This window comes from Sarcophilus harrisii, chromosome 1 (assembly GCF_902635505.1).
Source record: "Sarcophilus harrisii chromosome 1, mSarHar1.11, whole genome shotgun sequence".
Lineage (NCBI taxonomy): Eukaryota > Metazoa > Chordata > Mammalia > Dasyuromorphia > Dasyuridae > Sarcophilus > Sarcophilus harrisii.
In genome coordinates, this window is record NC_045426.1 from 217,742,496 (window position 1) to 217,770,170 (window position 27,675).

The window sequence follows — 27,675 nt, forward strand, 5'->3', positions numbered from 1 at the left end:
CCCAAAGAGATAATTTTTTAAAAGTTAAAAAAAAAAATTACATATATACACAAAAATATTTATAACAGATAGTTTTGTGGTAGTAAAGAATTGGAAATTGACGGAAGCAATACCCATCAATTGGGGAATGGCTGAACAAATTGTGGTATATGACTGTGATGGAATATTATTGTGCTTTAAGAAAAAACAAGCAGGACAGTTTCAGGAAAACCTGAAAAGACTCATATGAACTGATGAAAACTGAAATGAGCAGAACTAGGAGAATATAGTACACTAGTAACAGAAATACTTAACAATGATCAACTGTGAATGACTTAGCAATTCTCAACAACACAATCTAAGACAATTCTGAAGGATTTATAAATGAAAAATGTTATCCACCTCCAGAGAAAAACTGAGGAAGTCTGAATGCAAATGAAAGCATACTCTTTTTACCTTGTTTTTCTTAGTCTCTTTTTGTGATGGGCCAGAACTCTGGAGGAAGGTGTTAATTCAGTGGAATTGATAAGACAATGGTTATCTAGTTTAGCATTGTGATTAACAGTTCTCTAGTTCAGTACATGTACTTAATATAGTTCTACAAGATTAACACCTATGATGACATAATTATAATAGAGTATATAAAAGCCAACAAGGATTGGAGGAGAAACATTCACTCCATCTCCCACCTTTGTGGTGGATGGCCTGTCCTCCTTCATTTCTCCACTGAAACCAAATCCTCTCTGAAGGCCCTCCAGAAAGCTAGCCGAGCCCCAGGCAAGGAGACAATACTATGAAGGAGATAATAAAAGAATTTGGACTTTATCCCTGGTTATTCTCATGGTGAATTCTCAGCTAAAAAGAAGGCTGGTCCAAAGACCTCAAGAAAACTAAACCAGGATGCTGGAATCTTTACAAAGTGTTAAATCATTAGAGTTGATAGAGACAATAATTATCTAATTTAGCATGGTTCAGTATGATTAATCTGGCCCATAACATCTTGGCCCATGGTTATGGGCCAGAACTTGAAACAAGGTACTAAGTACAACTGATAGAAACTGCTTGTTTCTATCTGTGTGTGACACTGCTTGTCACACCTTTAGAGAGCTCATATAAGCTAGAAGTATTTAAGTACTCATTGGAGTTCACACATTTAGGAGATTTCAGGGTTTAGTATGAGATATCCAAATTTACACCTCCCTTGAAGCTCTCAGGGCCAGAAAGCACTCTGGGAGAAACCCATAATCCCTCTCTCTCAGAAAAAGATCATATATAAGAAACAGACAGAGGCTCTCTCGGAGAATTCAGCTGAAAACACCAGAACATTACATCTTTTTGGTTTTCTTTCAAAACATGGCTAATATGAAAATGTTTTGCCTGAGTGCACATGTATAATCTATATCAAATTGCCTTCTCAATGAGTAGGGAGAGAGAGAATCTGGAACTCAAAATCTTTAATTGTTTAATGTTTAAATTATTTTTACATGTAACTGGAAAAAACAAAATAGAGAAATTAAAAAAAATAAGATGTTAGGTATTAGTATTTTAGGAAATTTGAATTGGGAGTATATTGGAGAACAAAAATAATTCATTTGCTTTATATCATATGAAAAATGTTTTATCAACTTCCCTGTCTTTCACTATCACATTATACATCCATCCCCATCACAAGAATGGCAATTATACTAGTCTTTATTTGAGAAAAAGATTTGAGTCATTATTTACATAACAATTTTTAATACATGCCAAGTAAGTTGTTCAACTCATACCTTAATCAATCAATAAAATTTCAATGGCTGCTTAGTATAATTCAGGACTCAATATATATTTCTAGCTAATTAAAACATATGACTTACCCACTGATGAAGAGCACGAGAGTGGTTCATTCATCAAATAGCTACTGAGTCCCTATTCAAGATACTGTGCTAACTACCAAGAAGAAAAAGACATCGCCTCTGCTCTCATGGAGCCTATAAAGAGACAAGAAATGTATAAGAACCTCTGGTTGCAATTAGGAATTTTAGAGCAATCTAGATTTAATTAGTACTCCAGGGGTTCAATGGAAAGATCCAGAGAGAGTGACAACACTAATAGACACAAGTTTAATGCTACCATGCATTACCACAATCCAAAGCACCTGAGATAGGTTTGATTTTATGGCATCTGATCAAGAGATATCCCTGATCCTGGATAAGTTTTAAGGTTCCTTCCTCCTCTAAATCTATGTATCTAGGGTGTTTCTGTGAATCCCCATAATAATTCAGTACATATCACCTAGCTGACACTTACATATTCTTTTTTGTATTGCTATCTTTGCCTCCCTGAAGAGACTCCAAGAACCTCAAAGAAATAACAAAATATTTTGCATCCTCAATGCTTAACAAGATAGCCTACAAATAGTATATACTTAATAAATATTTGTATAGGCTAATAATAAATTAGCAAACACTTTTTAAAAGTTTTAAATTTTCTTTCAGAGATGCCTGATTTAATTACCAAGGCTTCCTATTAGAATGGAAGGATAAGAAAGATTATTTTAAAAGAATGTCCAAAATGATACAGTAAAAACTGCCATGGATTTTTAAAAATATTATTTAAAATCAACAAAATTATGTAAAATAAAATCTAACTCCATCATAAAGGGATCATGATTATCTGAAACAGAAAATATGAAATATGAATCAGTTTTCAATATGTAAACAAATAGGATTATATTAGCAGATCAAAGAAATAAAATAGATGATATATACTTTAGATATTTATAAAACATCAGATGGCATCAACTAATTTAGCTTGCAGAATTTGTTCTAATTCAAGGCAGACACAAAGTCTTGAAGTGAAAACTGAGGATAAATTGCAATATTTATAGTAATATAAGTATGCGATTTGCAATTAGTCATATAAGGTATTACTGAGGTCTTGTTAAAACTAACATTCTTTAGTAATGATAAGGAAACAGTTATTTATACACGTATACAGAAAGCAATACAAGGATTATTTTGTAACCCAAATAACTATATAGAGGTTGTGATGCACAGTGGATAGAACTTTACAATATCCCAGCACTGTTTAAAACTATAAAATACAGAGCAAATGCTTATTTGCACTGGAAGCAATAGTTTCAGAAATTTCCTACATCAATGAAATAATACAAATAAGGAAGAAATTATTAACTAAAAAGTCATATTAGAAAAATATCAACAAATACAATTACAGAAAAAATACAACAAAATTATAAGAAAAGAATGAATAAGACCACAGACTTAAGACATAACTTAATACCAAGGACCTTTTTAAAATTACATGTGACTTAATTGTAAGTAGATTACAATGCTTTAACCTTAGCTCCAAATCCAACATCAAGCCATCTAGTTGCCTCTTAATGTCCATATTTTTTTTTCAAAGGCACCACCACTCTTCCAGCTTTCTGACTTTGGCATCATTCTTATTCTTTGCTCTCTTCCTCACCAATCCAATCAGTTGACAATCATGCTGGTTCTACCTTCACATCTTTCTTATTCAACTTTCTCTCTCTAATCACATTCACCACATTACTTCAAGCCTTCATCACCTTTTGCCTAAGACTAATCATTACAAAGATCCCCTAATTGGTCTTTTGTTCATCTTTTACACTACACTCCAGTTCATCTTCTACAATGCTGCCAATGTGATTTTCCTTAAGTGCAGATCTAACCACATTACTACCCTACTTAATAAATTCCTAGGATCAAATATAAATTCCATTTATTTTCTAAAGTCCTTTATAACCTTGCCCCAATTTGTACTTAGGCTTCATTACAGATTTTCTCATTTTCATAGTTGACAAGCCAGCCAAAATGGTTTTCCTGATATTCCTCACAACATCACTCCTCTCCCATTTCTATACCTTTGCACTGGCCAATGGTAATGCCTGAATTAAGAAAATTTTGAAGAAATATATCATTGTAGTTCTGGCTCCATTTTGCAAAGAATCCTTCTCCTTCCTTCAAGATACAGTTCAAGAAGCACCTTTTATACAAACTCTTGTATTTCACCCTACAAGGAGCCACTGGAATTTCTTTAGAAGGAGAATTCTTATTTTTATTGATGTTTATCCCTTATTTTCTATATATCAGTTGCTCTATTTATCCCTTATTTTCTATATATCAGTTGCTCTAGTTATATCCTTTTTGATATTCAGCCTGCCATCTTTATTTATAGAGATTTTAAAAAAAGAGGAAACTAATCAACACAATAATAATATCAGATATTATGTTCCATATGCCACATTGTACCTCACATCTGAAATGAAATAAGACTCAAATTCTTTATCTTAATGAGAATTAAGATTCTGGACTTCAAAATGCTACTAATCACAATTCACAATTATTCCACTTTTCTGTATCTCAATGTCCACACATCACCTGTCAACTTCATTGTCACCATCACCTTTCACCCTACACAAAAATTTCATTTTCCTCTATGACTTCAGCACCTATTTTCCCCTCCCTTAACCCCTCTCCTATCATCCTCTTCAGTGAATTTAACTAATACATAAAAATTATCTGGTGACATCACAGTTGCTGTTTAAAACTATCCTTTTTAATCCTGTGACATCACAATTCCTCACCCTAAACTATAATAGTAAGTTAATGGTACTCCTCTCTATTATCTTTTCCATCAGTCTCTAAATTTTCATTAACACCACATCTGAACCCTATCCTTTATTTCCTAATGTCTAAATGATTCTCTACATATGTAAAATAGGAATAATGATTGCATTCTTTTCTTCACAACCTATTGTGAGGCCCAAATTAGATAATATATAGATAAAAAGATAATATATAAATAAAGCACTTCTAAACCATAAAGTGTCATAAATGTCAGCCTATACAGTTAATTGTTTTAGAGCTTTTTTAAATAAAGAAATGAAGTTACTATTTAAAAAAAAATTAGAGAAGTTTGAAATTCTAAAATATTTAGTTACTTCAGTAGCTAAGGAATACAAAAAAAAAATACAGTAGCTAAGGAACTATTATAGTTCATAATATTTAAAATACAATCATAAACTAAAATTCAAATTTGTAACACCAATATTAATATCACACTAATGAACAATGAACTGACTTAAATTTTTTAATAATCAAGGTAGGTGATATATGTCTATCTAATTGAGACAATTTTTTTCCTTTCTTTGGACTCAATTTAAATCTTCGGATTAAAAAACACTATTGATGTGTAATTCTGCTCAGATTTGCTATAGATATTATTTGCTAGTATATATGCTTGTTGTACCATCTTTTAAAAATTATTTATTCTTAATTATCATTGACCCTGGAATATGACATATATAGACTTGCTAATATGGAATACCTTCCCCTTGCTTCTGGTCCATTTTACTCTTCCTTGTTTTTCAAAAATCAGTTCAAGTTCTAGCTGACATTAGCCTAGAGTGAGTTTCTAAATTCCTTTGAACTTCCATAATATGTCTTATATCACTTATTAATTATTCATCATGTACTATCTGACATTGCTAATTATTTCTTATATATATACACTATTTCATCAATGTTATAATCTTCCTGGAGTCTGGGAATATTTTTTGTACTTTTGTACCTCTTTCCCCAAAGTCTCTTATAACCTAGCAGGGACTCAAAAAGTTTTTTTGATGTGAAACATAAATATACCCCTTAGTATTTCAGACCTTTTCTACTCCATCAGTCTTACTATATATTAAAGCAACACTTTACTTACTATTCCAATTCTTTGCTCAGAATTTTGGGAAATTTTTCAATGCTAAATGGTACTTCTGACAATCTAAATTATTAGATTCTAAAGACTCAAGGAACCCCAATTCATTACAGTACTATCTACCCTAACTCCTCATAATTTTCCCTTTGATTACTGGACCAAAAGTTAATTATTCCACCCAGTTCTATAACTAATTCCATGCCCACTTACTGCCCTAGCAAACTCTATGCTTGGTCTTGTAACAATGCTCTAATTCTTCCCCAAGTAAGCTACATAGCAGAGAAATCTTCTAATAGAGTAGGTGACCAAGCATAGAGTTGGTGCTGGATGGAGCATTAACCTGTCACTAAAAAGAACTGAGAAGTTGTGTCTCAGTGTTCTAAAGCGCATAAATTCTATACTAGCATCAGAAGAGGCATAGGCAAAAAACATGTTCATGTAAAATAACATTGAAAGATAAGAAGATAAGGAATAAAATTTAACTATAGAAATTTATAAGATTCTATCTTTTGTAAGGGTCACAAGACTCAATAGGTTGGCTTTAACTGTCATAAATGATTCTCCTTAGAGGCAAGGGTGCTTCTCAGTGATGAGAGATGATGCTTAACATAACTAAATATGGATAAAATAGTACTAACCTTCATCAACAGAGGTTTCACAGCCCACAAGGTTGAGAAGAATGTTATCATCTTTGTCATCTACTTCACATTCCAGTAACATCCAGCTCTCTACATCACTTTCTCCACTTTCAGAAATAGTAATCTTCTCTTCATTTGAACTATCCTCTATAACCATAACTTCCTGAATCACATTAGATCTCTCTCCATGTTTAGACTTATTACCTCTCTTACATTTCTTTCTAGAGAGTTCATCAGAATGCTGATCACACTGATTTTCCAATACCTGGTTTCCTCTGTTCTTTCTTTTACATCGGTAGATACTATCTTCATCAGACAAAGAGATGACCTCTGAACCATCTGATATCTGGATAACATCAGTATCTGAAAGAACAATTAAGTTCTTCTGATTTGTCTTTTTAATATTCAATGATTCAGGATCCTCTGAGCGCTTTTCTTCATTTTCTTCCTCCCTAGTGACATCACCAAGGTCCTGTGCATAATGTACTTGACCATAGAGTTGAAATTCCACTTCACTATCAACACTCAGTTCACTGGATGATTCATCTCGGTAAAGGTCATCTTCATATGCTTCTATATTCTCAAACCCACCAAACATCGTGAAAAAGCAGCGACCTTAATGCTGTAAAAGACAATATCATACAAAGGATGTGAGTGTTTAGGAAAATGGGGTCAAATTTAAGAAGTACAAAGTCATATCATTATAAAAGCAAAAGCAGAAAAATCTGATAATCCTGGGAATTAATGTTTTTAATAATTTTTAAAAATTATGGCTGTATTAAATATACATTTCTCATACCTTTATGCACTGATACCTAATATTCTCAATAATAAGTAACAAAATGCTGTAAAAATATTTAAATGTTATATACGAAAATATCCACTAGCAACACTGGAAGTTTAACAAGGACTTCATAGAGTTATAAAATTCTAAGTGGAAGGGGTCTAGAAAATATCTAATCAAATACCTTCATTTAAATTACGAAACTGAGACTGAAAGAGTACCTTATTCCTCATACAGGTAATATAAGAGTAAGTTTGGATCTGGACCCATGGCTTCTACCTCCAAACTCATATCATATAAACCATGTACTTCTTTTTAGTGATCATCAAGAAGAAAGCAATTCAGACTGTTCCATTAAGATCACCACTTTCTTCATTAGAAACACTGATCACTGAAATGGGAGGAGGAGACTTTAGAGGCCATCTGGCTCAATCTCCTTATTTTTCAGTTATGGAAATTGAGGTCTACAGATAGCAGAAAAGATATGAAACCAAGTCTGCCTCCAGAATCAATGTTCTTTCCACACTGTCTCCTTAAGCATTTAAGTGCTAAGCACGAAGGATACAAATACAAAAGCAAAGACAATAAAGGGAGAAAATGCCCATAAAAAGGAATCATTTCAGAAATGAAGGAGTTGAGGAAGAAGCACACACAGACAAAACAAGGTAACCCTAGAGCAGATGAAAGTAGGAAATAAAATAAAGACTGGTTAGAGCTGAAATTAGTGGGTTTGATGTGGCATGTACCAACTGGGATAGCAGGGGCTCACGGGTAGAAGTTCCAGTGATAAAAGTAAAGCCTATAGGATACGATCTCTGATTTGGCAACAAGATAGCTGGTAAAGTGCCCAGCATAGGAAGTAGGGACAATAACAAAAGTAAAAATTTTTAAAGAATTGTAATGAAGTAGAACTAAACTCACTAGAGTCACTGTTAGTGTTCATCATGCTGTACCCAAACACTAAGAAAATAACCTAAAAGTAGCCTTCATTTGTTCCCACACTGGCCCTTCACTTTTTTTCTTTCGTTTAGATCATCCTCCCTCCTTTTGCAATCAGTGTAGTTCTCCTAAAAAGTCTTTGTCTTGTCCCCAACAACACCAGCCCTCATACAATAGGAGAAGAGACAAGGAAGCAATCTTTTAAATATGCTTATTTCCAAATTCTTCAATCTACCCAATTCTCATGAACTACTTACTCCTCCTTTCCATCTCAGCTACATATTGAGATACTTACACCATGGATAATGCCATCTCCCATAGATTCCAATTCCATCTCATTAAACTCCAAAATTCCTTTATCTGATCATAAATTATTACAACTTTGTCTTTCTCTCTGCTTATGATCCTTAATATTGTTCATTGTCTCCATTACAGCCTGCAATTCCTCCACCCCCAATGCTTTATCAGGCACTTTTACTCCTGCAGTAGCTACATTCTCACTTTTCCAATTTCAATCTTTGACTGAACCACTTCAAGGCAATCCCTCTTCTTTTAAATTTCTTGTCTGTTATCCTATCATTGATCACACTTTGTCAAATCACAACCCTGGATTACTTACCTCTTTCACTTGCATTCACATGCAGCTAAAGGAAAATGAAATCACAAAGCCATACTGATTGGGTTCACTATAAATTTATGTTATCAAATCTCAACTGTAAGACAATCTTTCATTATTCCATTCAATTTTTTTCTCACACTCACTAAAATGGCTATTCCAAACCTCAAGGCTCTTCAGTTTCTCCAGAGCATCTTTTGTCTTGAATTTCTCAGCTGAGAGCTTTGCCTCATACTTCACCAAGAGCTGAAACCATTTGACAAGAGGTCCTTCTCACCTCCTCAACTCTGTTCATTTTCATATTGTTCCCCACTCACTACCTCTTCCTCCACCAGTCTCTGATGAAGTGGTGGTCCTTCTCTTTACAGTCAAATGTTCCCACAAGCACCCTTGATCCCAACTCTTACTATCTTTCCCAACAGATTACTGCGAGCATCATATAATCCTCTCTAGTCTTCAACCCTCCCAATCTAAGGGCTCTTTCCACCCACACTCATGTCTGAACCATCCTCAAAAAATCCTCACTTGATCCTACCATCTCCACTATCATCCTATATTTCTGCTTCCCTTTTTGACCAAATGCCTTCAAAGAATATTACATTCAGTACCTCTACTTCCTCTCCTCTTAAATCTCTTCTAAACCATCTGAAATGACATTTCTAACCTCATAATTCAACTCCAACTACTCTCTCCAAAGCTACTAATGACCTACAAATTGCTATCTATATGTATACCAAAGAAATGTTGAGCAACCTCTCTTCCTTGACACTCTCTTTTCTTTAGGTTTTAAGGACACTATACTCTCTCTGGCTTCTCCTTTTATCCAACTGGTTTTTTTCAGTCTTCTTTTCTAACACTCTTTTCAAATCCATCAATTCATATGGATGGCATTATCATCACTAAAGAGATGATTTCCAGACCTACAGATTCAGTTCAATCTCTCTTCAGAGCTTCAATCTCATTCTTTAAGATATCTTAGAATAAATATCCTACAGACATCTCGATCTCAACATATCCAAAATAGAACTTATCTTTTCCATCAAACCGTCATCTTCCAAGCTTCCCTATTATAAATAAGGGCAAGACTGACCACCAACTCACCTGTTGGCAACTTTGCTGTTGTCCTTGACCACACATTCTCACTCACCATCAAACATGCAATCAGCTGTTGCCAATTGTGTCATTTCTACCTTTATGATATCTTTCCTATACTTCCTTTCCCTTCACACAGCACGCTACTTCAGACCTTCATTCCCCCTCTTAGACCACTGCAACATCCTTACAATTGGTCTCCCTTCCTCAAGTCTCATTCTACTTCAATCCATCCTGCAAAGAAATTGCCAAACTTATTTCTAAAGTGCAGTTCTGACCTTGTCAGTCCCTCTACTCACTTAAATCCAGCAGCTCCCTATCAATTCTAGAACCAAATATAGAGTCTTCTGGTTAGCACATAAGGCTCTTCACAACTTGGCTCCTTCCTACCTTTCCAATCTTTTAAAACTATTTCATCTATATATTCTACAGCAAAGTTTCTTAAATTATGGGTTGTGACCTCCTATGGGGGGGGTCTAGTAACTGAATGTGGGGGTAATAAAAAATTTGGCAACAGTTAAAGGTATCAAATATTCCACCAAGTTTTAATTCTTTCTGTAAAAATAAACAAGCACATCTATTATGCAAATTTGCTTCCATCTTTAATAAAAGGTAAAATTATATGTATACCAAAGAAATGTTTTGAATTTGATTTATTATCAGTAAATGTTTGATTTGTATATCTAATATATATTATATATAAAAGTATGGGTACAAATCAAACATTTACTGAATCCCATAAAAATTTCTCAGTTGAAAAGGAGTCAAAAGGCTCTTCTCCACTGACTTGGTTCAAACTCAATTGGTTCCCTATCATCTCCAGGATCAACTACAAAATTCTGTGGTGCTGAAAAATTTAATCCCCTGCTCCCTTTTGTCTTCTTACACTTGACTCAGAAGAAACACTGGCTTCCCAACTGTTCCCCAAACAAGATAGTTCATTCTTGCCTCTGGACATTTTCTCTAACTGTCCCTCCAGCCTAGAAAGTTCTCTCCTAATATCTACCTAAGATTTCTCTGGCTCTCTTAAGATCCAATTAAAATTTCATCTATTACCAATTTTTCCCCAAGCTCTTTCAATACTAGTACATTCCCTGGTTAATTATTTACTATTTATATTTATTTGTCTGCTGTCTTCTCCATTAGACTGTAAATTCCTAGTGGGCAGGGACTGTCTTTTGCCTGTTTCTCCAGTGCTTAGCATAGTGCTTGACACACAGTAGGTGCTTAGTAAATATTGATTGATTTTAAATCTGGCTTTGGACACTAAACAATTCTATGATCCTGGACAAATCACTTAAAAAAACAAAAAACAAACAAAAAACAAACAAACAAACAAACAAAAAAAAAAAACCTCTATTTGCCTCAGTTTCCCCAAATGTAAAATGGGGACAATAGCACCTACCCCCCAGGGTTATCAAGAGGATCAAATCACATATTTGTAAGGTATTTAGCACAGTGCATAGCACACAGTAGGGGCTTAATAAGTGTTCTCTTCTTTCCACCATGCTATGCTAAATCAACTACTCAGTTACAAATGAGATATATGAATTACACATTTCTGCCACTTAAAATAACCAAAAACTAAATACTATTAGGGAAAGAGGTAATATACTTAATCACCAAATTCTTTAATGAAAATATCAGGAAGATTTTATATTCTGACAATGTTTTTGTTTTGTATTTTTCCAAAGAAGCAAACCAATTTATACTTTTTTCCCGGTAAAGCTTGTAATGCTCTTATAATAGATCCCTTATGTCCCTATGCTATTACAATTTTACTGTGACTATCTGAATTATCATTTTTGTAACTTTTATCGGTTCATATTGAAATGCTAATTTATGCATCTTAAAATGCTACAAATACAGAAGCAAACCCTTTTCATTCTTTAGAAAACTTGATCTTTTTAAAAATCAAAAAGAATTATGCTTTATTTAAAAGTTCATATGGGATCCATAAGACTATGTAACAAAGAAAAAATTAAATACCTAAATTACAAACTTAAAATTTTAAATTCCTCTTGGAATACTCCTAAAGGGAAAGGATTAAGAATATAGCCATAGGCACACCCATGTATTTATGCCAAAAGTAAACTACAGTCACATAATAAGATCTGCTAAACCTCCTATCTGAGCCTGTTACTGAAACAGTGGAAAATAAATTTAGCATTTGGGCCCCTGTGGCCTTTGATTAAGAGGATTTTGTACCTTCCATACTCGAAAGCTGTGCTCACCACAACTTGCAATCTGTTTAGTTGATATATGCTGGCTCAGAGATTTGCCCGAGGCTTTTTTTAGTGGAGTTACAACTAATTAAATTCAAATGTATTTAATTTGCTTTAAGAAAAAACTTTCATGGAAGTATATAAAATGTTTATCATTTGCTCCAGACTTCTTGATAAATGTGAAGAATTCCCAATACTTTCCTAACTAATCAGAAGGGTCCCTTTGTAGAGGGATGTGAAGGGCATAAAATAAGTCTTATTTCCCTAATTTGCTTTTTGGCAAGCTATAAAATTACACTGATTTAAACACCTAAAATGGCCTTAAAGATATGTCATTTTCTTGAAGAACAGTAACAGACACCATAATGGAACAGTAATTCTTAGTTAGGAGAAAAAATCTATAGCAAAGTTAACTTTTTTTTAAAAAGTCTCTATTGTACATCCCATTTTAGTGTCCTCAGATTCTTAGGTACTAGGACTACATGATAAAAATAAATGCATGATTATCATAGGACTCTAGGTAGTACAAATATTTTGAAATCAATAAGGCCTCAACTGCCTAAGGAAACTAATATAGAATACTGCTTAACAGCAAACACTCCAGGAATAATAAAAATGGAAAGAAAGTTCAAGTTTTCCAAAGCACAAATTTCTAGATCAGTGAAATAGAAAAGATTATTCAATTAAAAGAGTGGATACTCATTATTTGCAACTTGAAATATAAGAAAAACTACACAATCCAACTTACATAAATTTACAGATTTTCAGTAGTAATCTCTAAGGTCACTTTTCAGCTCTAAAATGTTATCCTATACTGTGTTCTCTGCTAATTTTCCATCACAAGTCCAAAAAGCAAAATGTACATTTTGCTACATTTTCCATTGAAAACAAATTTTATACAACTATCTATCCATGTAAACCTATCTATCCATGTAAACCTTTATTTATTATATGGACCTTTCAAACTGAAGCAAATTCAACCATGAGGCAAATGGTCTAAAGTTAAAATAACTGCAATTTTTTTAAAAAGATGACTATGTATAAATGTTCGTGGCTTCTTTTCACTCTAAAACTTCTGATATATTAAGCATGACAGCAAATCTCAAACCACAAAAAATATCTGATATTACTATTCAGGCTTATGTAATTCCTGACAGAGGTGAAAACCTCAAAATGCATGTTAAAAGTGACCATAATCATGTATACTTATTGTGTATCTAATTTATATTTTAATGTACTTAACATCTACTGGTCATCCTGCCATCTAGGGGAGGGGGTGGGGTGGGGGGGTAAGAGGTGAAAAATTGGAACAAGAGGTTTGGCAATTGTTAATGCTGTAAAGTTACCCATGTATATATCCTGTAAATAAAAGGCTATTAAATAAAATTTAAAAAAAAAAAAAGTGACCATAAAAAGAGGAAAGGCAAAAAAAAGATCCTGAGGGTAATAAACAAATGGGGCTAAACTAGTTTAATATCACAAATGCCTTTGAAAATCATGACTGTTCCAAAGGCATACTCCTTCCTCAAAATGTATCCACCACTTTCCTTCATCTTCTTCCCTTACTAGGCAACCCCTTTTACAATTCCTATTTCCTACTCTTAATTCTTCAATCGGCCATAACCACCCCCTCCCCCCCCCAAAAAAAACCACATTTGATTAAGGTGTCATTCTGTTCCTTGACCTTCTTAATATATTAAAGTGTTCCCAAAGCAGCAAGTGAATTTAACAGAAGAAAAATAGAGTACTTAAGGGTGGAAAAGCAAGATACCAAATAAAGATTCAGGATCTCTCAAACGTTTGTTGTTTGTTGAGTTTTTTAATTTCAGCAGTGGAAAAATATCTGTCTCCCGGAAATTTTCCATCACCACCGCTATATCTTAAAATGATTAACTGCACTTGATCTCTAGCACATTTCCCCTTAAGTCAATTTCAACTCGAGGGATGCAACTGGTGTCCGGGAAAACCCAGTTTGGCATGGGATCCCACTACAAAGGATAGGGGCTCTTAAATTCCGGAAATGACCACTGTCCCTAAAATCTTCCCCATCGCCGCCCCGGGACAGCTCTGGGCTGGGATCACTGCAGGAGCGCCCTGGTCCTGCGGCCCAGCTGGAAGCCTAGCGCCGGGGTTCGGAACCCAGGCCCCCCCACCCCCCAACACAACATTCCGGGGGCGGGGTGGAGGGAGGTACCAGAGCCCACGCCCACGCCCCGCCCCGCTTCCCCCGGAGCTCCGTGAGAGAAACGGTCCCCGCGAGAAGGCTACGTGGAGGCCGCCGCCGTGGGCCAGGCGCGGGCCGGGCCGTGGGGGAGGGGACGGCCGGGAAGCCGAGCGATGACTGACGGATGGCCGGGGACAGCGGAGGGGCGGGAGGGTGAGGAAAGAGCACGTGCACATCCCCGAGCCAGGACCCCTTCGGAGGCGGACCGGGCCCGTCACATACTCACTGCCGCAGCTGCGACCAGGAAGCACCAACCAGGAACCGAATCGCTGAGAGGAACGGGGAGGGCGGGGACAAACTCATGAGGGAGGAGCCTCGCGCACGTATTACGGCTTAGGAGACGTACTTCCGGGGGAGGGGAGTGATAAAAGGGCATTTCCCGCGCATGCGTAGTTATGTGCATTTCCTCCCACCCCTTCTTTCGTCTTCAAACCTCACGCCTCCCTTATCCCCATTCCCAGCCTCCCCCGGCTCTTTGGACCCTTCTCCTTTTCGCTTCTTTGACTCCTAGCGTCTCTTCACCCCAGAGCCTAGAGGCCTCAGGAGACGCTGTCCATGAGACAGCCTCCCAGAGTCCTTGCGCCGGAGCGTAGGCAGCCGTCATTGTTGCGCGTGGCTATGGGGATTCGCGCGCTCTAGGAGGAGACTGAGGTTGGGGCAAGCGGGAGGCATGGGATAGTTAGTGACCGAGGCTTGTATCAGTTCCCATGATGCCCCGAGGACAAGCCCTGCGTGGCCTCCCTCCCCCCCTCCCCGGGGGTACCTGAAGGCTCCCTAACCCAGAGTAGTCCCAGACCTTTGTCCTAAAGGAGGAGAGGAATGCAGAGGGTGATCGGGATCACAGTGAAATCAGAAACATCACCTTTTCACGTCATTCTATCACGGGCCGTGGGCCAATTGAAGGGATTCTCTCAGTCTCACATGGGGAGGAGGCTTTTGTTAGCAAGGAGGCTTTTGGCGATTCGGGGTCCCTTTTGAAATTCCTCCAAGTATAGAGAAATCCTACATAATATTTCTTAATATTGAAACTTATGGTTTAATAACGATTAAACCTTAAAAATATGATCGAACCATATTGCTAAACCCAAAAGTGCTAAATTATGAACTCATTTCACAATTTATTTCTCATTTCGTTCACCAGCCAGAAACCAGACTGTGGTTTGAGATTATTCAATCGATCAATGAATTAAGCATCTACTATGTGCTAGGCACTTTCTTTAAGTCCTAGAGGAAACAAGCAAAAGACAGTTCCAGCTCTCAAAGAACTTAAAATTTAAGGGGGAAGACAACAGGTAAATACATTCAAAACAAGTTATACGTAGGTATTGGACTTCATTAAAAGAAGGGATGCACTGGAATTAAGAGGGATTGGGAAGACTCGCAGTAAAAGATTGTAGTTGGGATTTTAGGAAGGTCAGTAGGGCAACTAGATGCAGGGCTTTGAATCAGGAAGACTCATCTTCACAAGTTCAAAACCAAACTCAGACTTAACAAGCTATGTGATCCTGGGCAAATCACTTAATGCTGTTTGCCTCCGTTACCTCGTCTGTAAAAGGAGTTGAAGAAAATGTCAAACGACTTCAATATCTTTGCCAAGAAAACCCCAAAATATGGTCACGAAGAGTGGGACACCATTGAACAACGGTAAAAGAGGTCAGTTGGCAGAGCAGAGAAAAAATTCTAGATCACTTAAGTCTTCTTTTCAGGAAGAAATATATAACAACTCCTTAAATTCTGGGTTGTGATCCCATATGGGGTCAGATAGCTGAATGTGGAGGTCACAAAATTACAATTTGTTATCAGTAAATATTTGATTCCTATACCTATTTTATATGCCTATATACCCAGAATCATTTAAAAATTTCTCAGTGGAAAAGAGGTCAGGAATGGAAAAATTTTAAGAAGCCTGATATATAGAATGATCTTGTTGAATTCACTTAAATATCTACTATCTTCCAAGTACTAATGCTATCTAATTTATCTAATTTATATTTTAATATATTTAACATCTACTGGTCATCCTGCCATCTAGGGGAGGGGGGGGGGGGGTAAGAGGTGAAAAATTGGAACAAGAGGTTTGGCAATTGTTAATGCTGTAAAGTTACCCATACATATAACCTGTAAATAAAAGGCTATTAAATAAAAAAAATAAAAAAAAAAATGGAAAACTGTTAAGCAAGTAAGCATTTTTTAAAGTGCTACAATAAGCACTGAATATCCAAAAACAAAAGCCAAACAGTTTTAACTAAAGGAAAGCACTTACACAGGCATATACAAAACACTGATGTATGTAAAATATGTACATGTATGTCGAAAATTCAAAATAAATACAAAGTACCTTCTGGGAGAAGGCACTTGTGATAGAATCAGAATAAGAATAGGCTTCCCATAGGAGGTGATATGAGCTGAATTTTGAAGAAAGCTAGGGATTGTAAGCAGTAGACATGAGAAAATTATTTAGGGAAGAGTAAAAGGATTGTATTGCTAGAGTGTACTTGGTCTTTTGTTTGTTTGTTTTTACCAAATATAACTAATGTTTTAGTCTGCCTCCATTTCCTTTGATTTGTCAACATAGACCTTTATCTTCTATTAAAAAAAGACTCCACACTTGGCCAAACATAATGTTCATTCTTCCCTCAAATTTCTCTCTGCCTTCTTCTGGAATCCTCCCATCTTGCTGACATTTCACTTTCTGACTTTAAAAGTTTCCCTATCATTCAAACCCCAGATCATATTTCATCTTGCTTGAAGCAAATTTGACTTTAAGTCAAATTTTGTCTAGAAATATTATCTAATTGTCTAATTATCACATTTCTAAAAAGAAAAACAAGTGAATTGGACTAATATATACATCTAGTTCTAACATTCTTTAACTGACCCCAACTCACATACATAGGATCATAGACTTAAAAGGGATTTTAGATATCAGTTACTACAACTCCTTCATTTTAAAGATAAGGAAATTTGGGTCCAAAAGAGTCACATAACTTGTCCAAAGTCACACAAACACTTGTATCAGATCCTGAATTCAAATTTAGGCCCTCTGACTGTGGAGCCATTTTTTCCACTTCAAATACCCTTACCCATAGATGTTCTTAAAAGCATTTTTTTCCTCTTTTGCTCCACTGAATCCTCCCAAGATATCTTGGGATTTACTGACTAGATTTCTTTCTTAAGGATCATGCTTTAAACCTAAACCAATGTAATTCTCATTGGCTACCAATAGATCCTAGGCCAAGTCCCATTTGGTTATTGTTTGGGTCCTCATTGACTCAGATTGAATTTAAATAGGAATCATTTTTGCTTTAGCTAGAAACTCTAAAGGTTTTCCCTCCCAGATTCATTCATTCATTTAGATTTTTTGGACTAAGTAAAAGGGAAGATTATTTGTCTCAATTGCTGCCTTGCCTTAACCAGTGAATGAGTTCAGCCTCATCAAATATGAAACCTGTTGAAGACCTTAATTTAAAAAGATCAAGGTCTCCCATTTTATCCGGGGTCATCTTCAGTCACTTGATCTATATCTTGCAACTGGATCCAGATGGCTCTAGATAGGAAAGTGAGGCAGGTAACCTTGCACAGTCCTCCCCACTCAAATCCAATTCACTTGTATGTCATCACATCACTTCCCTGATGTCATGGTCCTCTTTGAGAATGAAGGACAAACAACAATATTTCCACTGCACTTCTTATACTAGTTCCATCACTCTTCCTATAACACATCTTTTCCCTGAACCATTAATCTATTCCCTTTTCTAATCTATCTCATGTATATAAGGCTCGTCTTCTCAAGATTATAAACTCAGGAAGTCAGGGACTATAAAATGAACCCTATTCTACTTTGCAATTTATTAAAAATCCAAACAATTATATATACATATTAAGTACTCAATAAATAATTATTGATTCCCCTTGAAAGTATTTTGCAATCAATATTTTTCATGAATCTAAGCATTTGGCACCTTTCTTGCTGCTTAATCTGGAATGCTTATGCTATAACAGTATTTGAATGCAGTATAAGTGAATGTATGTTTATAGCATCACTTGTAGTAAAGAACTGGAAGCAAAGTAAATATCCTATTGGGGAATGGCTAACTAAATTGTGGCAAATGAGTAGAATGAAATATGACTGTATTGTAAGAAACAATGAATGTGATGAATACAGAGAAGCACAGGAAAAAAGACTTAAATGAACTAGTTCAGAATGAAGAACCAAAAAATCAGTAACCATAATGACTACAACCATGTAAATGTAAAAAACAACCACAACAAAGAACAAACATGACTCCATAGAAAGGACAGGAAAAGACCCTTTACTCCTTTCCAAAGGTATGGGATCCACGAGTATGAAACATTGTATATATGGTCAATTTTAAAAGAAAGAAAGGAAAAAAAAAACTTTGTGCTGATTTTTTCCTCTTATATTTTTCTTAATTTTGTTTTGTTTTATGGGATGGATATCAAAGAGGGAGAGGGGTAATGATATGGGAAAACATGCAATATACAAACAAAAACTTTTTAAGGAAAACAAGGGAGGCAGTATAGTAAAGTGGATAGAAAAGTGATTTGAAGACAGGAATATCTTGGTTCATTATCACACCTCTACCATATATTGTCTGTGTGACCTAGGCAAGTCATCAACCTCCCAGTGCTCTAGCTTTAGACCATAAGTTTCAGAGAAGGTGCCCACTTGTATAGAAGTAGTTTCCTCACTAGAATCTATAGTACCAATGAGATCACTCGTCCAATCCTTGTCTCTAAAATCTGATACAATGCCTGAATAGATTATGCTCTATTAAATGTATTGAACCTTCAGACATGATAGCTGAAAGGTGCTTTACCAGTCACTTAGGACAATCCTTTCATTTTACAGATGAGGGAAGTAAGACACCAAAATGTGGTGATTTACCAGAAATTGTACAGCTTGTTAGGTACAAAAATACATTAGAACTCAGACCTTGTGACTTTTTTATTCTCATACTCTTTTAATTTCATTTTTAAAAGTTGTTGGTTTAAGAAGAAAATGAAAATATGGCCGAGCAAATTATCCAGTTGTCCTCTCCTAACTTGCAGTGGGATGGCAAAGCTTGTTTAGTAAATTCTTAAGTTTTTGAGGGGATGGTTAAGAACCAGTTAACAATTAGAAGAAGAAGGAGGAGGAGGAGGAGGAGGAGGAAGAGGAGACAGATTTCTTAGTATATAGATCAATGACAGAAAAATAAGAGGTCAACCAATCTAAAATTAGTAATTCTACTTCTGTTACGTCTAAGTGTTATCTTGAGTTTCAAGTGGAGACTTGAAGAAACTTTAGGAACACCTTTTCTCATATCATCAGATATAGTGAATGCTTCTTACAAAGATTAGAAGCAGAGCTTCAATGTGAAAAAAAGGTGAAAAAATGAGACAATTTTCAGATGAAGAAATGGAAACTATTTCTAGCCATATGAAAAGATGCTCCAAGTCATTATTAATCAGAGAAATGCAAATTAAGACAACTCTAAGATATCACTACACACCTGTCAGATTGGCTAGGATGGCAGGAAAAGATAATGCTGAATGTTGGAGAGGATGTGGGAAAACTGGGATACTGATACATTGTTGGTGCAATTGTGAATACATCTAGCCATTCTGGAGAGCAATTTGGAACTATGCTCAAAAAGTTATCAACCTAACCCTTTGATCTAGCAGTATTACTACTAGGCTTATATCCCAATGAGAGATTAAAGAAGGGAAATGGACCCACATGTGCACAAATGTTTGTGGCAGCCCTCTTTGTAGTGGCTAGAAACTGGAAATTGAATGAATGTCCCTCAATTGGAGAATGGCTGAGTAAATTGTGGTATATGAATGTTATGGAATATTATTTTTCTGTAAGAAAAGACCAGCAGGATGATTTCAGAAAGGTCTGGAGAGACTTATATGAACTGATGCTGAGTGAAATGAGCAGGACCAGGAGATCATTATACACTTCAACAACAATACTACATGATGATCAATTGTGATGTATGTGCCTCTCTTCAACAGTGAGATGAACCAAATCAATTCCATTTGTTCAATAATGAAAACCAGCTACACACAGCGAAAGAATTCTGGGAAATGAATGTGTACCACAACATAATATTTCCATTCCCTCTGTTTTTGTCCACTTGCATTTTTTATTTCATTCTCAGATTAATTTTACCTTATTTCTAAGTCCGATTTTTCTTGTGTAGCAAAATAACTATATATGTGTGTGTGTGTGTATATATATAGTATTTAACTTGTACTTTAACATATTTAACATGTATTGGTCTACCTGCCATCTAGGGGAGGAGGGGAAAAGTTGGAACAGAAGGTTCTACAAGGGTCAATGCTGAAAAATTACCCATACATATATCTTGTAAATAAAAAGCTATAATTAAAGAAAGAAAATAAAATTTAAAAAAAGAGGTGACATGATATGAAGAGAGAATCTTGTCTTGAGTCATGAAGATAAGGAATGGAAAGATTCCCTGAAGAGGAGGAAAGAAAGAGCCATTGAATTCTTGGAATTAAAACCAAATATGAGTTTCTCTCTGAACAGTAAGGAGATGCTTGTTATCTAAGTTATGGTAAAGTAATTCACATGCTCTGTCAGTTGAGAAATTATCCAGTATGAGTAATAGGAAAAAGAGAAGGACATTATTACATTCTCTGTTAAAATATCAAGGATGATCAAGTTGATATCAGATAATTTTTTTTCTTTGTATCTCTAACATAGTACCTTGTTGGTGGTTTTCCTGACTCCAAGAGATCTTGCAGCTTTGTCCTTGGCTCCTGCCTCTGCTTTCTTCAGCCTCCAACTCAACTCCGTCTCATGGCTTCTCAATCTCCAGTCTGTGGCGAGTAGTCTTTTCTTCCAGAGTGTTCTGTCTCAGAGCCCTGTTGATGTTCCAGAGAAATTCCTCTTTCGCTCCAAGAGCTTCCTTCATTTATGTGATCTCCCAAAGGTTAACTCCACCTTCTGGAGGGAGAGGGATTCTGGGTTATCTCCCAGAGTGCTCTCTGGTCCTAAGGAAGGTGTGAATTCAGCTCTCATACTAGCCCTGAACTCTCGCGTGAACTCCATTGAGTACTTAGATACTTGAGCTCTCTAAAGGTGTGAACACAAGCATTGTTCAATCAGTTCCACTTAGTATCTTGTTTCAAGTTCTGGCCCAAAATCAGATCAAATCAACTCCAATGTCTTCACACTTTGTAAAGAAATGTCTTAACACTTTGTAAAAGATTCCAACAGTACCTAGAATATAATGGGTGCTTAATAAATGGCTTTCAATTGATTGGTGACTCCCTGCTAAGAGATAATGAGGCAAGCTATTTGTCCACCTACTACAGCATGAGAAAGATCTCCAGGAATATGTACAAGCCATGACACGGATCCTCTTAAGACTAGTCAGAAGAGATGACTATTTTCTACTTATGGTGATTTACATGGGTTCAGATCATATTGCCAAGAAGAACCTAAAAAGCATTGCCAACAAATACCAGGGATAAGAAATTTAAGATCTCCAGCACATCAGTTGTGCATTCATGGCTGCTGCCCATTAAAGGGAAGCAATGTAATCTTATGGAAAGCACCATGAAGTCAGAGAATTTGGGTTCAAGTTGTGGCTTTGCACTTAATATTGTCCTGCCTCGAACTTAAACTACTTATATATTTTGAGATTTGTTTCCCTCATTTGTGAGGACTATAATTATAAGATCTTTTCTATCTCTAAATCTGTGAATGTAAGAAGTTAAAGTAATTAGAAATCATCAAAGGATTCGGGAGAGAATATCAGATTTGAGAGCTGTAGAGCTTTTTAAAGAAGATTTGTCAGAGTTTTTAGCATTCATTTTTACAAGATTTTGATTTCCAACTTTTTTCCTGCCTTCCCCTCTTCCTTAAATCATAAGCAATTTGATATAGGTTATATATATGCAATAATGTAAAACATTTCCATATTAGTCATGGTTATGAATGAAAAATAGAACAAAAAGAAAAACAAAAAATAAAGTGAAAATTTAAAAAAAAATGATGTTAGAAATTGGGCTTTACACAGACACTTTGTGTCCCAAAGAAATCATAAAAGAGGGAAGAGAATCCACATGTACAAAAATGCTTGTAGCAGCTCTTTTATGTAGTGCCAAAGAAAATGAGTGGGTGCCCACCAGTTGGGGAATGGCTGAACAAATTATAGTATATGAAATTAATGGAATATTGTTCTATTAAAAAATGAACAGACTGATTTTAGAAAGGCTTGAAAAGATTCACATGAATTGATGCTGAATGAAGCAATCAGAACTAAGAAAACATTGTACACAGCAACAGTATAATTGTGTGGTGATCAGCAATTCAGTGATCCAAGCCAATTGAAGCATACTATTTTCACCTTTTTTTTTTTCTCATGGTTTTTCCTTTTTGTTCTGATTTTTCTCTCTCCACATGATTCACATGGAAATATGTAAAAAATGAATGTACTTGTATAACCTAAAATTTTTTAATTTAATTTTTAAAAAAGCACCAAAAGTAAAATTTGAACTAGTGCAGTTTTTTCTAAGAAAAAAAAAGAAAGAGCAAAGAAGGAAGAAAGAAGGAAGGAAACGAGGGAGGGAGACAGGGAGGGAGAGAGGGAAAAGAAAATAGTATTTGGATTTCTATAAAATAACATTAAAAAATGTCCTATGGGCCTAACAAGGGCTGGTAACCAACTAATCATTTAGAGAGTTAAAAGAATTGATGAAGTTTATTTTAGAGAAGAAAGGACTCAGTGATGACCTGAAAATTCTTCAGATATATTGGCGGGGTGGGGTGTTGAACAATTATATATTAAATGTCTGTTATATAATATGTTTCAGTCACTGTGCTAAGTGCTTTACAAATATCTCATTTGATATTCAACACAATCCTGAAAGATGAGTGCTATTATTATATTCATTTTATAATTGAGGAACTAGAGGAAAACAGAGATCAAGAAATTTTCCCAATGTCACAGCTAGTATCTGAGTTTAGATTTGAACTCTGGTCTTTGTGATGCTAGACCCAGTGCTATCCTTAATGAGAGTCTGTATAATTTGTTCTGTTCGATTCTTAGGGATTTTTAACTTTGGATTTGTGAAGTTTAAAGACATGTATGTTTTAAAAACTATATTTTAATACAATTGATTTCTTTTGTGATCCTATGAATTTTATTATATCCATTCAAAAACAATATTCTGAGAAGAGCATCATAAACTTCTCTGGACTTTTTTTTTTATTAAAGCTTTTTATATTTAAAACATATGCATAGATAATTTTCAACATTCACCTTTGCAAAATCTTGTGTTCCAAAATTTTTTCCATTCCCCTTCCTTTACCATCTTCCCTAGACATAGCAGTAATCCAATATGTTAAACATGTGCAATTCTAAACATATTTCCACATTTATCATGTTGCACAAGAAAAATCAGATCAAAAAGAAAAAAAATGAGAAAAACAAAATGCAAACAACAATGAAAAAGGTGAAAATACTATGTTGTGATCCATACTCAGTACCCATCATCTTCTGGGTGCAGATGGCTCTCTTCATCATAAGACCATTGGAACTGGCCTGAATTATCTCATTATTGAAAAGAGTCATGTCCATCAGAATTGGTCATCATATAATCTTCTTGTTGCCATGTACAATGTTCTTCTGGTTCTACTCACTTCACTTAGCATCAATTCATATAAGTCTTTCCAGGCCTCTCTAAAATCATGATTTCAGAAAGGCCTGGAGAGACTTACATGAACTGATGCTGAGTGAAATGAGCAGGACCAGGAGATTATTATATACTTCAACAACAATACTATATGATGACCAGTTCTGATGGACCTAGCCATCCTTAGCAATGAGATCAACCAAATCATTTCCAGTGGAGCAGTAATGAACTGAACCAGCTACGCCCAGAGAAAGAACTCTGGGAGATGAATAAAAACCATTACATTGAATTCCCAATCCCTATATTTATGCCCACCTGCATTTTTGATTTCCTTCACAAGCTAATTGTACAATATTTCAGAGTCTGATTCTTTTTGTACAGCAAAATAACGTTTTGGTCATGTATACTTATTGTGTATCTAATTTATATTTTAATATATTTAACATCTACTGGCCATCCTGCCATCTGGGGGGGGGGGGGTAAGAGGTGAAAAATTGGAAAAAGAGGTTTGGCAATTGTCAATGCTGTAAAGTTACCCATACATATAACCTGTAAATAAAAGGCTATTAAATAAAAAAAATAAATAAATAAAATAAAATCATCCTTCTGATTATTTCTTATAGAACAATAATGTTCCATACCATTCATATACCATAATTTATTCAGCCATTCTCCAACTGATAAGCATCCACTTCGTTTCCACTTTACTGGACTTTTAAAAGGGTTCCTCACCAAAAAAAAAAAAGGTTAAGACTACTTTCAGGTAAATTGAATGAAATACTCCTTTTCAGGTTTGTGTTAAGATTAGCCGTTCAAAGTCCTGTTACTCTGAAATTCTTTGTTTCTATGAATCTCCTAATGGTGCAGAAAGGGAAACAATAATGAAAATCCTAACAAGAGGTGGTAAAGAAATTCCCAATGGACAGGCCCTAAATCAGAGTCCAAATACTAGGGAACAAATAGGGGAAAAGGTAGCAAGGAAGAAGTACTAAACTTAGCTTGACTGCAATTCCATTCCACTTGCTTGCTAGCATAGTTCTTTTGAACTAGAATGCACCTGACTTTGCCTCCCAGTGCTTCCAAATGAATTGTCACTTCTATATTTCGCAGGTAAATAGAGGATACTAATATTGCTTTCCTTTTTAAAAATCCTTATTTTAAACTTGAGAAATTAACGCACTTGAACATTTTCTTATTTAAAGAAGAATAGAAAAAGAGGATTACATCTGTTATGAATCTCCACTATAGCTAGGACTTTTGATGTTTAATTTTGTATTTCAAATTTAAATTTAATATGGTAACTTAATTTTTTAAAATTAATTTTAATTTTAAAATAAATTAAAATTTATTTTATTTTATTTCATGTTAAAAATTGTTCATTAATTCTCTTTTCTTTTTTTACTTAAAAAAATAATACCATCAATCAATCCCTTCCACATCCCAAAAGCCCTTCCTTATAACAAATAAGTATAGTCACACAAAACAAATCCACATACTAGTAGTGTTTAAAAATGTATGTGTATTTCTGTACTTTCTGTCATTACCTCTCTGTCAAAATTAGTCTTCTATAGTCACGTAGATCATTGCTTACTTTTAAGTGTTGTCTTTCTCCATTAGAAAGTAAACTTCTTGTTGGCAAAGGCTTTTTGCTTCATTACCAATTCCTTATTTAGCCTTATATTTGTGTTTCCATTACTTACCAAAGTGCTTGGCAGTGTAAGTACTTAATAAATGCTTGTTGACTGATTGTACTTATTATAGTTCTTTTTTTTTAATAGCTTTTTATTTACAAATTATATGCATGGGTAATTTTACAGCATTGACAATTGCCAAACCTTTTGTTCCAAGTTTCCCCTCCTTCCCCCCACCCCCTCCTCTTGATGGCAGGTTGACCAATACATGTTAAATATGTTAAAGTACAAATTAAATATAAAATAAATATGCATGTCCAATGTTATTTTGCTGTACAAAAAGAATTGGATTCTGAAATAGTGTACAATTAACCTGTGAAGGAAATAAAAAATGCAGGCAGACAAAAACATAGGGATTGGGAATTCTACTTACCATAGTTCTTAATAGTCACTTTCATTTACAGTCATATTTATTGTATAAATTGTGATTCATAAATAGTGATTCATATCACTAAAGCTGATTTTTCAAAGAGTACTTTCTTTTGAACATATATTTTTCCAATTACGCAGGTTTTATTCAGGTAGATTTTTACATAATATTAAAATAGCAAGCAATGCTAACAAAAAAAAAACCAATTATAGAAAACTATTCTTAACTAATAAGATGCAACATCAGTTCAAGCTCACGAGTCTGAGATAGCAATCAAGGTGATTCTCAGGAATTCTCAATGACACTGGTACCCATCTGGATTTTTTGAAAAGTTTAACATCCTTTTTTATTATTCATGATTTACAGTTCTCAAAATTACAAGGTGATGGAAAGATCACACGATTTTCATCCAAGCTATAAATCATTCTTCAAATTGCTGGCATACCTATAATATTATCTACTTTTTATTGGAAGCTGACCTTCATGAAAAGATGAAAATTTTTTAAAAAAATTAAGAGAAAGAGTTGTTTTCCAAATTGTGATATTCCTAAAATAAATTGTTAGTGATAAAGAGCTATTATTCCAAGAACCATTTTCTTGCTTATTGGGTGTAATTTATGTATTATGAGTAGATATTTTCCTATAGTTAAAATCACTGTTTTTCAATGCTTTAGTCTAAGCACTTAAAAAATGATTATAATTTTAATTTTTAAGCAGTAGAGAAATGGATAACTGACAAATAAAAAAAACAATTATTTTTATGTGAAAGATATACATTTATAACAATATAGTGAAATATGTTTATGGAGGCTATTTTCATCTAATCTGTTTATATCCTATTATTTTCAGCTTACAAAAGAAAGCAGCAAGACACACATCAAGTTAAAAAGCAAGTTTGATGGATGGAAGCATTTAAAGACAAAAAAGGATTCAGAGGTAAGGGAGTCAAAAACCTACTGGGATACAAAGGAATGTGTGTTGTTCAATATATACTATAATAACAACACTAAACAGGAAAGGTGATATTTATACCATTTGAAATGAAAACTAAATTTCTAAGAATTAGCCAAAGCTACTTGAAACAATAGACATATTTCCCTATTCACTATTGGAATGAAGTATAATTTCTGAAATTAAATGTTGCTGATCCCATCCTGGAAGAACCTGGAAATGTCAATATTTTGTACTCTTCTCAGGCTAGCTATCATTCCCTCTCTTATAAGCTCTCAGACTCAAGGCTTAAAACAAAAACTGAGATGATTTAGTGTTCCATTCAGTCAGTCAGTCAGTCAATAAGCAGGAGATCAGTCTACATAAACAGCACATATTCTTTCTCATATAACTCTCTGGGAAGGGCAACTCTCCAACACCTAAGTCCAGGTCCATTTTGAAAGTACTGGGGGGGGAAGGGGGAACGGAGCCAAGATGGTGGAGAGGGCGCACACTTCTTTCGGATATTCTCCCTGGACCCTCAACTAATTACCAAATTCAGCTTCTGAATTAATTCTAAACTGGCAGAATTCATGAATATTGGGAGTGCAGCAAATTAACAGCAAAAGATAATTTCAAAGATTGCCAGAAAAGATCTGTTTTGGTCAGGCACAGAGGGAGGCCAGGCACAGGACATCAGGGCACACTGAGCACACCTGGGGTGGGGTACAGTCTCTGCAGGGGAGTGCTGACTCCGTGTGATAAGAGAATCTACATTG

At 35.1% G+C, this 27,675-nt stretch overlaps 1 protein-coding gene and 1 long non-coding RNA gene across 7 annotated transcripts in view; one reads left to right on the forward strand and one right to left on the reverse strand.

Annotated features, from left to right (window-relative positions):
* The window catches only part of ZCCHC7 (zinc finger CCHC-type containing 7), a 272,764-nt gene extending 257,955 nt beyond the window's left edge, over nucleotides 1–14,809 (reverse strand). Inside the window, exons 1-2 of one of the 5 annotated variants that reach the window (XM_031937129.1) lie at nucleotides 14,454–14,809; nucleotides 6,348–6,969 (exon numbers count right to left, since the gene is read on the reverse strand). In XM_031937129.1, coding sequence (XP_031792989.1) covers nucleotides 6,348–6,945 — 598 coding nt within the window. In that variant the 5' untranslated portion in view covers nucleotides 6,946–6,969; nucleotides 14,454–14,809. Of the gene's footprint in view, nucleotides 1–6,347; nucleotides 6,970–8,365; nucleotides 9,757–9,787; nucleotides 10,267–13,774; nucleotides 13,865–14,449 lie in introns of those variants that run through there. The other 4 variants (XM_012542683.3, XM_031937153.1, XM_031937145.1 and 1 more) reach the window with 4 other exon arrangements.
* Nucleotides 14,810–14,820: 11 nt separating this feature from the next.
* Nucleotides 14,821–27,675, forward strand: part of LOC116419086 — a 44,930-nt gene continuing 32,075 nt past the window's right edge. For both annotated transcript variants that reach the window (XR_004229335.1, XR_004229337.1), the window contains exons 1-2: nucleotides 14,821–15,519; nucleotides 26,816–26,902. This is a non-coding gene — a long non-coding RNA (uncharacterized LOC116419086). The remainder of the gene's footprint in view (nucleotides 15,520–26,815; nucleotides 26,903–27,675) is intronic.